Source organism: Saccostrea cucullata, unplaced genomic scaffold, assembly GCF_032062105.1.
Source record: "Saccostrea cucullata isolate Sc308-1 unplaced genomic scaffold, CSIRO_AGI_Scuc_v1 ctg1005, whole genome shotgun sequence".
Taxonomy (NCBI): Eukaryota; Metazoa; Mollusca; class Bivalvia; order Ostreida; family Ostreidae; genus Saccostrea; species Saccostrea cuccullata.
The window spans coordinates 54,828-71,198 of NW_026927867.1; the positions used below are offsets into that span (position 1 = coordinate 54,828).

Here is a 16,371-nt window from a genome sequence, read left to right on the forward strand (position 1 = left end):
AGGTATTTTGTACACTTTTTAAAATTATTTGATGTTTTGCCCTTTGTAATGTTTTCACTCAGTCTTATTAGATGTTTCTTTTTCTTGTTCACAATAACTATTGTATTGTCTTCTGAACTGAGTATATGTCAACTTAAAAAAAAATTTAAAAAAAAGATGTTTAAATGCTTTTATATTAATCATCCTGTTGAGGAATTTTGCGTCTCCTGCCAAGACGCCTTTGGGTGGGCGGATCCAATCTCTGATTGGATTGTGGCTGTTTGTTATTTTGTTTTCCCACCTTTTTTGATGACAGGCAGCAGTTTAGAGCATTTGTATATGTCTTCCAAACTTATGATGTTTATAAGGGGGTCAACTTAAAATGCATGTATATTGTACCTTGTGAAAGATTACAGGGTTGGAATTATTATTATAGTCTGGTTGACCCCCCTTTTGCCTATGTACATCATGTTACAATGTCATTATGGTGCTGGGGGTCAGATTGTGTAATATTTTGACTAAGATGTGTAATACTCTATATTTGAGTCCTCCTTTTTCTGACCCCCAATTTGTTAAATGTGTACTTTTCCGTCATTTACTTTCATAAATGACATATTTCACTTCAGCATGATGTTATTTCTTTTTGCCTGTTTATCAAAAAACAAGCTCAGTCATTTGGCAGGAGAACTAAGGAGCATAAAATAGTAATTATTGCAAATAATTTCATTTATGTGACATGTTCTTGTTGTATTATGTTATCATAAAACAGTGTCTGTATTGGACTTAGTTTTATACTAAGTAGCTATTCGGTTCCTTTTTTGAACTAATTTTACCCTTTTCCACGTGATCATTATTGATCCGTTTACCAAACGAGAAAGCATGGTTTATTCAACTGTTGAATTTTTCGAACCCACCATCCACCTCTTCTGCCACCAATGCTTGTAATTTCTTTCAGGTTGATATTTTTGTTGTTATATATGTTTTACCAATCCTTTTTGATAGTGTTTGAATGGGTTTAAAAGAGATTTATAGTACTTATTTCTACCGCAGGTTCTTACTGAACAAGTAAACTTTTTGTACATTGGAATAAATGGCAAATCCATGTATTAGGTTACTGAGAATGAGTCCGACATTTATTTTGTGTACCTCGGAATTTTGCTTATGTCTGCAAGTTTCCATATGATTTTTCAGCATAAAGCAGTGTGGCTTTTTATATATGGTTTTTCCTCGGCGGTGAGAGAAACATAGTTGTGTTCAATTTAATGCCTGTGCGATTATATTGTTATTGGCTGTTTGTTATTTTTTTTTCCCACCTTTGTTGATGACAGGCAAGGCAGCAGTTTAGAGCATTTTGTATATGTCTTCCAAACTTATGATGTTTATAAGGGGGTCAACTTAAAATGCATGTATATTGTACCTTGTGAAAGATTACAGGGTTGGAATTATTATTATAGTCTGGTTGACCCCCCTTTTGCCTATGTACATCATGTTACAATGTCATTATGGTGCTGGGGGTCAGATTGTGTAATATTTTGACTAAGATGTGTAATACTCTATATTTGAGTCCTCCTTTTTCTGACCCCCAATTTGTTAAATGTGTTTTACTTTTCCGTCATTTACTTTAATAAATGACATATTTCACTTCAGCATGATGTTATTTCTTTTTGCCTGTTTATCAAAAAACAAGCTCAGTCGTTTGGCAGGAGAACCAAGGAACATAAATTATATTTATTTTTTCAAAGAAACTATATCAATTTTAAAATTTACAATTTTCCAAAATGCATCATTACCCCGGTCGTGTTTTTTTTTTCAAAGTTACAAAATCACTCCAAGTATTTTATGGATTAAATAGGTGTTTGCAAAATAAATAAATTAATCAATTAACTAATAAATCAAACCAAAGAATAATTAAATAATTAATTTTTAAAATTGATAGATAAATATTTCTTGAAGCAACAATTTATTAATTTTTCATAGTTATTTCAGAGTTATAAAAGATCATTAACCTCTTAACACATTAAAAAAATACTACTATGTGTTTAAAATAATGTTCAAAAATTTCCTAGGTAAGTAACTCTGTGATAATCCCACATCTTCGGTAACTGTACATTGCTCTGGGAGTGTGTAAATTTCATTTTTGCTTCAATGAACATATACAGGGGCGTACTGGGGCATGTACTGTGGTGTACCGTAGTTGTCTGTAGGAAACAGTAGCCATACAGTGGCATACTGTAGGCGTATCGGGGCCTACTGTATGTAACTGTGGCATGCTTGGGATACATACAGTGGCATACAGAGATAAACTGTATATACAGAGCTAGCATACCGTAGCATACTGTAGATATACCGTATAGTACTGTGAAAATGCTGTAGGTTACAGAGAAAGACAGTGGATTTTCATATGGTCACTGGTTTTAAAAGCCAGTAGTAGAGATGTTTCTGAAAATGAATCGAATCCGAATCTGAAAATGAATCTGAATCGGTGAGATCCCGATCCCGATTTGAAAACTTGATAAAACTTTAGAAAGAGAATATTTCCTAAATCCGCTTTTTAAATCGTCACTGTACATGTAACAATAAGCTTAAAGGGAAATAAATAGTGTACGGTGTTCATACTTTTGTTACTGGGATTGTTATTGTTTTAAATTGGATAAGTCAAATTCTATAGACTGAATAACAGAATAAATACCCTTTCAATTTATGGAAAACCTGTACGAAAATGTCATTGTTGCAAAATCCCTGGTTCGCCGATGACATTTCAAACACACTCCTTAGGCCACGAGAAAAAAAAAATAAAATTAATCTAGCAAACTTGACTGACCCTTTTTTCACTTAATTTGTAACAACCATATTATAGTAAAACAAATAAAATAAGACTTATTTCATACAAGATTGTTGTCATTTGTTGCAGGGGGGGGGGGGCTACACATTCATTAACGTTTCATACAGGTTACAAGTATTCATTGATATATTAATGACAAAACATCAGTAATCATACTCTCAGTGTATAAATTAGAGTTGTATCTCTTTTCAAATCGGGATCGGAATCCCTCCGATTCAGATTCGTTTTTATATTCATTTTCAGATTCGGATTCGATTCATATTCAGAAACATCTCTAGTGTTAACAACGGCTTTTAATGAAAATGATATTCCAAATGGATTCATACATTGAGAGAGATTCAGGCTTGATAGTACCAGTATATTTTGCTTTTGGGAGCTCAATATCTATTACACACTATCAACGTCATTTCTTAACGTGATTGATTTTTCACACATTGATCACCAATCGACGTTAACTTTGTATCCCTGTTCTCTCTGAATTTTTTTTGACATCAAAAGACAAGTACTCTGGATGCATATTATTTCTCTGTTTCCAATTTAAACATTTCTGAGGCCTATACCAGTTTTTTTCAGAATGTTGGAAAAGGACCCCCCCTTTTGATGTCATTATCAAGGCCTCATTTATTTGGACATTCCATGTAACATTACGATAAAATTTCATAGAACTTCCAGAATGAAGTGAAAATTTCATATTTTATGGGACAATTGTGTTCACATACCTGAACAAACAGGATTTTTGGATGTCAAATGTTCATATCAAAAGAGTTTTTCTTAGTTACACATAGGTCACAAAACCGTTAATCGTACGTCATCTTCGAGGTTGCACCGCCTGGACATTCCATTGCTTACAAAAACATTACTAATTTATTAAAAAAATAAAATTTATGATTTATAGTTTAATCCTTAGATAGAAAAAATAATGCCAAGTAGAATTTTTAAAATTCATTGATGTGCCTAAAGTGGTTTTAATTTTATGGCGCTTTTTGATAACCCCTCGTACATGTCTGTAGAACGATGCTAAAATACTAAATTTAAATAAGGAAAATGTACAAATGCTTCAAGCACGGCAACATTTTGTTGTGATGTAAAAGACAACAAATTGTTAATGGATGTATAATAATCCAAGACTTTTACAATACAAGAATACACACAAAAAATATTTCTAACAGGTATTTAAAAAATGCACGAAATCCTATATTAGAACTACATTGAGGTCTGACTATTATCAACAGTACTGCAGATATTCAGTTAATTAGATATCTTAAGAGCTAATTAATTTTATAGTGTGATTTTAAATATAAGAAAAGACTACCTGTTTGAAATATACTACATTAATTTTTTTTTCTACTTTACGTTAAGTTAGAGTTAAATTTTTAGAGAGGGAAAATTCCTTCCTTCACCATACCAAAATATACCCAGCAGGCATTTCAACGTTGATTCAACGTTGAATCAACATTGAACTTTGGTTGCATATGAAAGTTGAGTCAACGTTGAGACATAACGTTGTTTCAACGTCAATTTTCAACGTTGAATAAACGTTGAAAATGGGTTGAATTTTTGGTTTTTTGGTTGATTTTTGGTTGCAAACGAAAGTTGAGGCAACGTTGAAGCTTCAACGTTGTTTCAACGTCAAATATCAACATTGAACAAAAGTGAACATTGGTTGAAATTAGGTTGGGATTTGGTCGAACATTTTCGGTTGTACAATGTACAAATGTTGATATTTGGTTTAAAACACGTTGAATTCATTTTACATTTTGCTTCATAAACAAATACATTTCAAATTCTAATAAAAAATTTTATCACATGGGATAGAAAATAAAGATTCCTTTATATTTTGAACTTAAAAACTAAAATGCTCAATACTCGTTACCCGTTGTTACAACGTTAAATTTTCCTAACTTTCCTAAAGTTGAAAATATGTTGCATCTTCCACGTTGTTTCAACTTTGAAATCGAGAGACTTTGAATTTTTAAACCTTGTTTTAACTCTACATAATCAGAAAATACTCAACGTTGAAAACATGTTGAAACTTCAAAGATGTTTCAACGTTGAATATTGACGAGCATTCAACGTTGAAAATTTGTTGCAGCTTCAACGTTGTTTCTATGTTGAAATATCGACGAACATTCAACGTTGAAAATACGTTGCAGCCTCAACCTTTTTTCAACGTTGAAATATCAACGAACATTCAACGTTGAAAATATGTTGCAGCTTCAACGTTGTTTCAACGTTGAAAAAAGGTTGAGGATTCAACGTTGAAACAACGTTGAAATATAATTGATCACTGTTGCAACCTATATTCCACCTCCTTTCAACGTTGAAACAACGTTGCGTGCCTGCTGGGTATGTTTGCCTACCCGGCGCCTTTTCTTCCGAAATCAAATTCTTAGTAAGTATTTTCAGTAAAATTTAGTATTTTTTTAATGTGTATTGTAACACAAGAAAATAAATCTTAAAACTAATATCGATATCAAAACAGTCATTGAAAAATAGTAGTATTTCAAAATATACATGTGCCCACATTAGTATTTTTAATTGGCAGATAATATGTTCAAATTCAATTTCAAATTTGATCCCTCCAAGTATATATTCCTATTATATATTTTTTTTCTGCGGAAATGCGAAAATCAGATCTAGAAAGGATAGGAAAAATGTAAAATCTTCTTGGAAAAAGTAATTGACACTTTGCCTTCGGCATGTTCCATGAAACGAGATTTCCACACTTGTACTACTGTGTCGAATGATTTTGATTGACAGGAGAAGCACGAGAATTTCGTGTGAAACGTGTAAACTCTCTCTCTCTCTCGTAAATTTCTCTGTTCAATAAAAACTATGATAACACATTACTTTTTTAGTTTTGAAAATTTAATCTTTTACAAATAATTTGATTGCCTCTTTTCATTATCTTGTCCGAGTAAAACCACAACCGGGAAATATCTACAGATACATGTAGAAGTTAGCTAAAATAATCACCATCTTAGAATTTTGAAATATGAGTAAATACGTCAACAGACATTTGTAAATGAATACAGAATCGCCTTGGCACGGAAATACATGTATTATTGTTTCAACCGGGTAGAATGTAATTAATTCATTCTACAAATAGTATTTTTTACTTCCTAAGTCCACGCATTAATTTATTAGATGAAATAATAAGCATATTTACTATAGGTAAATTAATTTTATATTTATACTACACGCGTTCGGCAAGATATACACGTTATACGGCAATTAAAATAGCGTCATTAAAATATCGATAAAACACGTAGATGCATTAAATTATTATTGATTTATTTACCTACTGTTTACTTATATTTTAGCACGTGAAATTAAAATCAAAGAATAATTTAATAACTTCAATGCAAGAAAAAGATCGAAGGCATTCCAAATAAATTGTTCATTTTGCTTTTACCGTTCGTTTACTGTTCACTTTGCGCTCGAGTTCGCGTTCCGTTCGCTCTGCGTACGTTCACCGTTCGTATACCATTCGTTTACCTTCGTTTACCGTTCGTTCGCCGTTTAGATGGGAAAGTAGAACTTTTCAGAGAATGTACCTGATTCTACGCTCAACAATGCGATTCGAACCCACGACCTAATGATCAACTGTTTTCTTTGCGACTCTAGTGCAGATACTTTAATCACTGCGCCACGCAGGCGACAGTCGTATATAACAAGGCAATAAGTTTAGATCGTGCCTTCTACTTCGAGAAGCATCACTGTTACGTTACATTAAAGATATTGAATTGTGGGGAAAAAAATGAATAAAGCCAAAATTTTATTCTTCTAGACAGATGTGTGATTACTGATTAATATGCAGCGAACACGCCAATTTAAAGCTGCACGACAAAATTATGTAAAACAAATATTATTCACACAATCTTTCTTTAGCGTTTTAGTCAGTTTAAAATCAAATTTCATGAAAGATAGTACTGATCAAAATCTATCAGACAAGTTGAATCGGCAATAACTCAAACTTCACTTCTGAATATTTGTAATTTCAGATAAGTATCACCAATACAAGCCTGCTGTGAGATGTCTACTGTACTGTGTTCTATTGGTGGATCAGTATACGTTTGATGTCAATCACAAGTCCCACAAAGAAGTGTTAAACAAACTCAGGGAAAGATATTTCACAGACATACCATTATATGATAAAATCAACGTATCAAAGATACCTGACGGAATAATTTATAAGCGGGACGGTGGCGTTACATTTATATCAGAAAACATTCGACATGACGTCATGTACGCCTTTGTTACGGAGTGTCTGGTGGAGGACAGCGATCTGGAGTTTTTCCTGACCACGGCGTCACGTGACGTGGTATCAGAATACTGCAGATCCTGGGGTTATGAGAGTAGTGAGGGAGAGAGGTGTGTGTATGTTCCGGAGGAGCCAGAGAAGATGTACGACCTCTTTATAGACAAACTACAGTTGGACATCATCATCCTCCCTACCATGAATGATAAGAGTATATATCATAAGATAATTTATCGCTGTGAGTATAAATCAAGGTTTTTTTTTATCATTGAGAGATTTTGAAATACAATGGAAAACAGAAAAATAATTGAACTAATTATATAGTTCCATCAATTATTTATAGTAAATTCGTTTTTATATATATGACATAAAAGCAAACTAACAATGGATAGCTTGAGAATGTTCAGATATTACTTAACGACGTTCGATCCTGATATTTAAAGTCTTAAACTTTTTCTGCCAAGTATATTTTAAGTTTATACATACATAGCTTAATTAAAATTCAAATAAAAAAATGGGGGTCAATACGCTTCTTTTGGCGCTACAGTACATTTAATATGACCTTCTTGCACTGACATTTGTGCCTTGATTAAAAATTGAATTTTTATGTTTTACCTCCAATATTTTTATCCAATTAGAGCATGAAACAAAATGAGCTATAAGTTTGTTTAAAAAAAAAAAACATTTAAAAATTGTAACTGAAAAAAAAGTTCAAATTGCTTCGCGTAATCAACTATTTGACCTTTCTGCACAAATGAAAAGTGATTTTTCTGGCATTGAAAATGTAATAAGCAAGAAAATTATTTTAAAGTCTTAAACTTTTCCTGATTTTAAGCAAATAGGTCAAATTAATCTAGAATATTTAGAAAATAATAACCAAAGTGGGGGTATATGATGTGAATATTCAGATATTACTAAAAAAAGTGTAAATTTTACGTTAAAATTGGCTCAATTTTTTTCCAGGATTTTCAGAATTTGTCACACTTTGTTGATAGAATTCATAAGAAATAATTTAATAGATATTTCATAACCAGCATAACACATTCCACTGCAAAAAACAGCTTTGTGTGCAACCAGGATGGAAAATAGAAATCCAAAATAAAGAGTACTGTTATAGTTCAAAATGAAAAAAAAACCCAGATCATTATCGTCTAAAAAACCTTCCGCCACAAAATATAGTCTCAGCTTATTTCTACTTGAATGGAATTTAATCGCGTTTTTTTTTTCATCGGATATACTTAAATTTGCACTGTAGAATTCAGATTTAATGTTAGAACTAAAAAATGATGCAGATGCAGAATTTTATAAATAAAGAACCTGACCAAAATACGCTCAAACTTTCAGGATCGAACGTCCTTAATACATTTCGTTCTCTTATATTAAAGATTGACAGGTTATAATGGACTTTTTCAATATATGCTCGCGCTCTTGAGAAAAGAGTTTATCCCAATTTTAACATATTATTGAGTTTTTCATTGGTTTCGATAGATAGGATAATAAGATGTCAAATCTGAAATTTTATGGTCCTACTCCAACTCAAAATATGCTTTTCTATATTTATTTCCATACTAGTTCATTAGTGAAATCAAGACGTCCTGTTACTTTATTTTGCACCAATGTCAAAGGTTTTCGGCACCTTTGGTAAACGTGATTATGTTTTGTGTAACGAAAATTTATATATGAGCTGTTCCAAGCAAACATCCCACTTATATCAAAGTTTTTTGAAAATGACATTTTTGTTGCAAAATAATGCAGAACCTTGGGTAATATAACCTGTAGATATAACAGGTGTATCTTCCTCTGTCAGGGATTTACAGGAATTCAGAGTATGCATGATTTATACTGCTGACGTCATATTTTATAAAATTTCAATTGTAGCGACGTCGACATTATATCGACGTAATTAAAACATAAATCACTTATACGCAGTAACTTGGTATTGTATTGACGTTCTGATTTATATGCAATGTACATATGCTTAATTTGTTGTAAACGTTTTTTTCCCTTTTTTATGAAAAAGTTCAACTTATTCTTTTCTGGTATTAGTTCTGAATAGTTTAAGTATACCTTTCAGATTTCAAATTATGAAATAACTAATAAAAACATGACCTGAAAAACTGAGAAAATGGGTAATGCATTTGATTCAGCTTAAAAAAATGTATATTTTATACAGTACAATCACGAAAAAGAAAACCGAAAAGATTTACAGGTATTCAGAGTATGCATGATTTATACGGCTGACGTCATATTTTATAAAATTTCAATTGTAGCGACGTCGACATTATATCGACGTAATTAAAACATGAATCACTTATACGCAGTAACTTGGTATTGTATTGACGTTCTGATTTATATACAATGTACATATGCTTAATTTGTTGTAAACGTTTTTTCCCCTTTTTTGTGAAAAACTCATTCTTTTCTTGTATTAGTTATGAATAGTTTAAGTATACCTTTCAGATTTCAAATTATGAAATAACTAATAAAAACATGACCTGAAAAACTGAGAAAATGGGTAAGGCATTTGATTCAGCTTTAAAAAAATGTATATTTTATACAGTACAATCACGTACATGCAATTAATATAAAGATTGCCAAACATACACCCCATCTATATCCAACAACACAATTTTTAAAGTCGATCAGCTTGTGCTTTAAACATAGATCCATTACAGGTTAAAATTAGACTTAGACTTTCTCAATATTTAAGTCAGTATTCGATTTGATCTAAGTTTAAAAAAAACATACCTGTCATACACCCTCCCCCCACCCCCCCCCCCCCCCCCCCAAAAAAAAAAAAAAAAAACAAAAAACAACAGGTTGTTATGAGGCAAGCTTCACAGGTCAACACTTATAATATATCATGAAGGTCCTCTGAAAATGTATCAGTTAGTCAAAAGAAAAAAAAATATCTTAGAGAAAAAGAAAACCGAAAAGATTTACAGGTATTCAGAGTATGCATGATTTATACGGCTGACGTCATATTTTATTTTTTAATAGTTTATTTTTTAATATACAGCAATATACCTTCATCACCTGCATACGGAGTATTTATATCTCAGTTGATTCGATATGCAAGAGCATGCTCTACGTATGAACAATTTCTTAAACGAGGTAAATTATTGACAAGCAAGTTGATGAAACAAGAATATCAACAGTCTCGTTTAAAGTCATCATTTCGTAAATTCTATGGTCGATACAATGACCTTGTCAGCAAATACAATTTATCATTGAATGAAATGCTGACTGACGTTTTTCATACCAATTGTTAGTCCATTATTTATACACTGAATTGACCACGGATTTTTTCCGTTATTTCCTGATTATGACAACGAGCACACGGCGGGTGGGACCGGTCGGCAGGGGATGCTCACTCCTCCATGGCACCTGATCCCACCTCTGATGTTTCGGAGGTCCGTGTTTGCTCTGCTCTTATTTTGTATATTTGTTTAATGGACGTTGAGATTGAATACTGTTCGTTATTTCCATATCCTTCCATAAATTTTCAATTGTAGCGACGTCGACATTATATCGACGTAATTAAAACATGAATCACTTATACGCAGTAACTTGGTATTGTATTGCTGTTTGATTAATATACAATGTACATATGCTTAATTTGTTGTAAACGTTTTTTCCCCTTTTTTATGAAAACGTTCAACTCATTCTTTTCTGGTATTAGTTCTGAATAGTTTAAGTATACCTTTCAGATTTCAAATTAAGAAATAACTAATAAAAACATGAGCCAAAAAACTGAGAAAATGGGTAAGGCATTTGATTCAGCTTAAAAAAATGTATATTTTATACAGTTCAATCACGTACATGCAATTAATATAAAGATTGCCAAACATACAACCCCATGTATATCCAACAACACAATTATTAGAGTCGATCAGCTTGTGCTTTAAGCATAGATCTATGACAGGTTAAAATTAGACTTAGACTTTCTCAATATTTAAGTCAGTATGCGATCCGATCTAAGTTTAAAAAAACATACCTGTCATACACCCTCCCCCCCCCCCCCCCCAAAAAAAAAAAAACAAAAACAAAAACAACAGGTTGTTATGAGGCAAGTTTCACAGGTCAACACTTATAATATATCATGAAGGTCCTCTGAAAATGTACCAGTTAGTCAAAAGCAAAAACAATATTTTAGAGACAAAGAAAACCGTGTTAGTCAGGGGCCTATTTATAGCAGCTTTTAAAATCCTCTACACAAATGTACAATATCTGATTACCATCTTCATAGAAAAAAAAACAAAGAATATTTTTTAAAAAGAGAACATGTTATACGATATATATGCAAAATCTGGACATTGGACTGTCTTTCGAATAAAATGCTTCTCACATATTAGTGAAATATATTATGTCCCAGTTTACCCAATATTTTACACACATACAAAGAAGTTCCATTGTGTGCAGAAGGGGGAGGAATGCTGGCCATTCTCTGTCACTTCATTAACATCAAATATTGAACATCTGACCACCCTTACCAACTTACAAGGAGTCCACGTGTTCTGAAAGTGGGGGGAGGAGTTGAGTAGGTTACTTTTGTGTTATTCTTCTAGTTTAATTTACATGCAGTCCGGATCTTTGGATGAGTCTGTACAAACCGAGGTCCCTTGTCACAGTAAGTGCTGGCAAAAAAGATCCCTCACTGCTAAAAAGCCCCGAGTGCCGGTTATGGGGCAATATTTGCAGCTCTCTTCTGTCAGTTGGTATCATCTATGAGATAAAAATTCTCGAGATGGACGTTTAACAACTCGCAAACGATAATTCTTTTTAAATTCAAACATTGAGAAAGAACTTTCACAAGTTATCTAGAACCTTTGTTTATACAAAATTTTTCCGAAGTTATCTAGAAACCTTTTTTATACACGATATATCCGACTTTTGTGTTTGACATCTGTAGCAGACAGTATATACATGTAGGGAACTTGTACTGCCTCTCTAGTGTGCTAGCTTTTCTAGTTAAGCAACGGCGAGACTGTTGAACCATTGAATGGGTGACCGCTGAAAAACATGGAAAGCCATGGGAAGTAATGAGATAAACAAAATGTAGGCCTATCTTCATGTTAATGACATGCAAAAATTTAGGAGCTTTTCATACAAACATATAATGATGTATACTTTGTGGTGACAACATCATTCACTTAATGATTTGTTTGTATCTTTCTTTAAACACTTTGAACTGAAATTCTGTATCATTGCAAACATTGTTTAAGGATAATTATTTAAACAGCAAATTAAAAATTGCATTTTTATAGAACGAGATTCCATCATTTTATTGTTCCCTGGTGGAATCTCAATATATTGATGAAATAAACTTCACTTTCATTTCTCTTTCTTTTCACATTTGCATCTACAGTGTCAAAGAGTTATCTTGGTACAGGTTCACTTAAAATGATAACGCTTAAATATTTTTCCCATGCACATACGTTTAAAAAAATATGTGAGAACGTTTTCAAATCATTCGACAAAAGAGTTTATAATACGATAAATACTCCTAGCTCTCTGATTTTCCAAGATATAGCATTGTGGGGAAGAATTCAGGTTATGTTCAACTGTATGTGATCTTCCTAGTGAAAATTACGAACATTTACTTCTTGCTTCGTTAAACGAAAAGTAGATCGGTAAAATCCAAACTGATTAGATGATTAAAATATTTTGGAAAGTTTTTGTGCTTACAATCATGAACACAAAAAAATTCGGGAGATTGCATGGCCCGGGCCCCTCTTCGCGTTTTTTTTTCTGAATGTACATTTTCACTGTTAACAACTTATCACGTGACACGTACAGAGGTGGGCATGAATATATACCGAGGTTTGACAATAAATGGAAAGATAACAATTTTAGAAAATATTTTCTGTACGTATGACGTAATTTGCTGAATGCTGGATAGAAAAGGATATGTGTTACCTTGGTAAATATATTCATTATAGTTTGAGGCGAAGAGTTGATCTTCTAATCTGTTAATTGTATCTTTTCCATTAATTTTGTTTGTTTGATTGTCTTTTCTACTATCATTTATGCACGTACACATTTTTCTCTTGTTAATTACCCTCTTCTGTACTGTAATGTAACTGATTATTTAGTATATATACTGATAAGCTGTGAAGCTTAATGTAAAAATAAAGAAGAAAAAACATGAACATGCAATGAAGCCCGGGGGGGGGGGGGGGAGAATAACTTGACAAGCAAGTAGATAAAAAATGTTTGTGTGCTTGTCAAAGAAAAAAGATATACATGTATTTATTTATTTACATATATGCTTTATTACATATATTCCTATGATTTTTTTGGCGTGGTGGTGGTGTTGGGAAGGGGGGGGGTTGTTACAACAGTACTAACAAGTTATCGATCTTTTCAATTCATAACAAAAAAATGAGGTTGTCGGATATACGTCTTTTCAATAACTGTAGTTTTGTTATCTCAACTATTGTCACTTTTCTTCCAAGAGGTTCTGGGTCTATAATAAATGAAAAAATATCCCTGATCTGGATCTGGCATTGGTGTAGTCGTTTTGAAAGTCCATTCAATTTTCGCCAAGACTTCGGATCAAAAAACACATTTCAAACTACTCTCCCTTCCTTATAAAAAATATTTCTACACTCATTTTTTGTCGTTGTCCAAAATGAAATATTTTACATTGGACACCCGCACAATAATTTGTTCTAGGTAGGCTTTACAATCAGGTAGGGGTTCAATGAACATTAATCTTGTACCATTCAAAATACTTGTCATTCTGTTAGTCTCGGGGTGTCGAATCTTTTCGTATAAGATCTTGCTAACAAGTTTTTCACATAATTTCGGACACAGATAAAGGAAGACCGCATATTCAAAGTTTAAGTGTTTTCTGATCTCCAGATGTTAATGGATTTGTTTAATAGAACTGGTATGAGATACTGTTAATCTCCATACCCTGTATCAGAAGTTTGTTTCGGTTTTCCGTATTCTTCAAATAAATATGCCAGAGATTCCGGTCCAATTGTACTCACAGGAGATCATCACAAACTACTCGCTTGATTGGTACAATCAATTCATAATCAGTGAACTGTTTACCTCCGTCAGACCGCAGGTCACTGTTCTTTAGGTATAACAGTTTACATGTGCGTTCAACCGATAATGAATTAAAGTTCTCCGGGTCGTTTTCATCCATGGCAATACAATGAATAGGTGAGCGTAACTCACCAGGTTAACTCCAAGTAAACACAATACACTGAATACACTATGTACAAAAAATATTTACAGTCCAAGAAAGATTATCAACTATTTTACACACACACGTTAGGAAACACAATAAGATTCCATATGAAACTTTTTTTTCACAATAAAAAAGTCCCTCATAGAATTGATTGTCAAAAAACACAGACCCCGAGAAGGAACGTCCAACTAGCTCAGTGTCACGTGACATCTTTTGTCTATTTCATAACATATCTGACTCTGATTGTCGTCAAAGTACATGTGCATTACACATTAAAACGAACTAAGAGTGTTCTGATTAAATGCATAAAATTTGTCAACAATTCTGTTCCATATATAATATAAGTTTTCAGTTAAACTATATAAAACATACAACTGTTGTTTAAAATTAAGATTCACGACTCTTTCTTATTCCACAACGACAAAAATTAGTAGTATGCAATATTGATATTGAGTGTAAAAATATTATTTAAAAAGGAAGGAAGGGAAGAGTAGTTTGAAATGGGTTTTTTTAATTCGAATTCCTGGCGAAAATTGATTGGACTTACACTCATGTCATGTAAATTGTGCAAGGTATTCATCAATCAAAACTGAATGACAGAATTGTAAAACCATGCCAATGCCAGATCTAAATCTGGGGTATTTTTTTTCATTTATTGTAGATCCAGAACCTTTAGTCAGAAAAGTGACACTAGTTCAGCAAACAAAGCTACCTTAATAGAAAAGACGTATATCCGACATTCTCCTATTTTGTTATGTGTTGAAAAGATCGATAACTTGTTAGTTCTGTTGTAACCCCCCGCCCCTCCCACCACCACCACAAAAAAGTATAAGAATATATGTAATAAAGCATATTTAGCAATAAATACATACATGTATCTCTTTTTACAAAATATTGGAAGTTCTGAAAAGTACTCTATTTGACATTCACACCTAAATTATTTATCTAATTGCTTCTCAAGTTATTCTACCAATCCCACCCCACCCCCTACCCCCAACTCCCGGGCATACAAATGTTAAAAGTGAAAATTTAAATTCAGAAAAAAATGCGGAGAAGAGCGCCATGTAACCTCCGGATATGTTTTTATGTACATGTTTGTAAGCACAATATTTGTTCACCTGAGTAAAATTTCACAGGAAGAAACAAGACCTTTCAGTTAAAAGTGAAAGGCGGCTTTCAGTAACTTTTCAGTGGCCATTCAGCCACTGAATGGCACATACATTTCAGTGACCTTTCAGTTGCCTTTCAGTCACATTTCAGATATCTTTCAGTCACCATTCAGCGGACACATTTCCGTCAACTTTCAGTGGCCTTTCCATCAACTTTCAGTGACCTTTCCATCACCTTTCAGTGACCTTTCCGTCGTCTTTCAGTGACCTTTCCGTCGACTTTCAGTGACCTTGCTGTCGTCTTTCAGTGACCATTCCGTCGACTTTCAGTGACCTTTATGTCGTCTTTCAGTGACCTTTCCGCCACCTTTCAGTGATATTTAAGTCTCAATTTAGCAACGTTTTTCACTAGCGTATTATTTTTTAATCCGATATTTTTCCTTAACAAGGAAGCAATATTTTGAATAAAGATTTATTATTCAATCTTAATTGTGTTTTTTTTTTTACTTATCGTGATCAAATTCGGGTACCTTAAAATATGTCTAAGTAATTATTATTTTTAATTACAAGAATAAATAAATCGTTTATACATGCCTCTTGTAGAAAAAAAATATATTGGAGATTTTAGCTTTCTAAATGATATTGCTTTAATAAAATCATGCTACTAATTTTCTAGATAGAGAATTTACAACGATCTTAAATCTTTGACACAGGAACAGGAGCCCGTCTCTGATAATTGTCATCATCCCGATAGAAGATGTGTAATTAATTAGTCTGTCCCCAAAAATAAAATATGTGAGACCTATTTAAAAATGATTTCTAATTTTCTAGTTACATTTAGAAAACAAAAATTCCTAAAGTGATAAAAAATGATGATCCGATAACTGATTCAAAATTTAAATAAATGCATAATATTCTATAGTGCTTATACGTGTATTTTTTTATGGAACTATATAGTTTTGATTGATGAGAAAGA

General features: G+C 32.6%; 1 protein-coding gene across 1 annotated transcript in view; it reads left to right on the top strand.

The window, feature by feature from the left end:
- LOC134275697 (uncharacterized) overlaps positions 1-16,371 on the top strand; it is a 57,779-nt gene that overhangs the window by 20,418 nt on the left and 20,990 nt on the right. Inside the window, exon 4 of the mRNA XM_062757958.1 lies at positions 6,826-7,320. Within this exon, the coding sequence (XP_062613942.1) occupies positions 6,826-7,320 (495 nt within the window). The remainder of the gene's footprint in view (positions 1-6,825; positions 7,321-16,371) is intronic.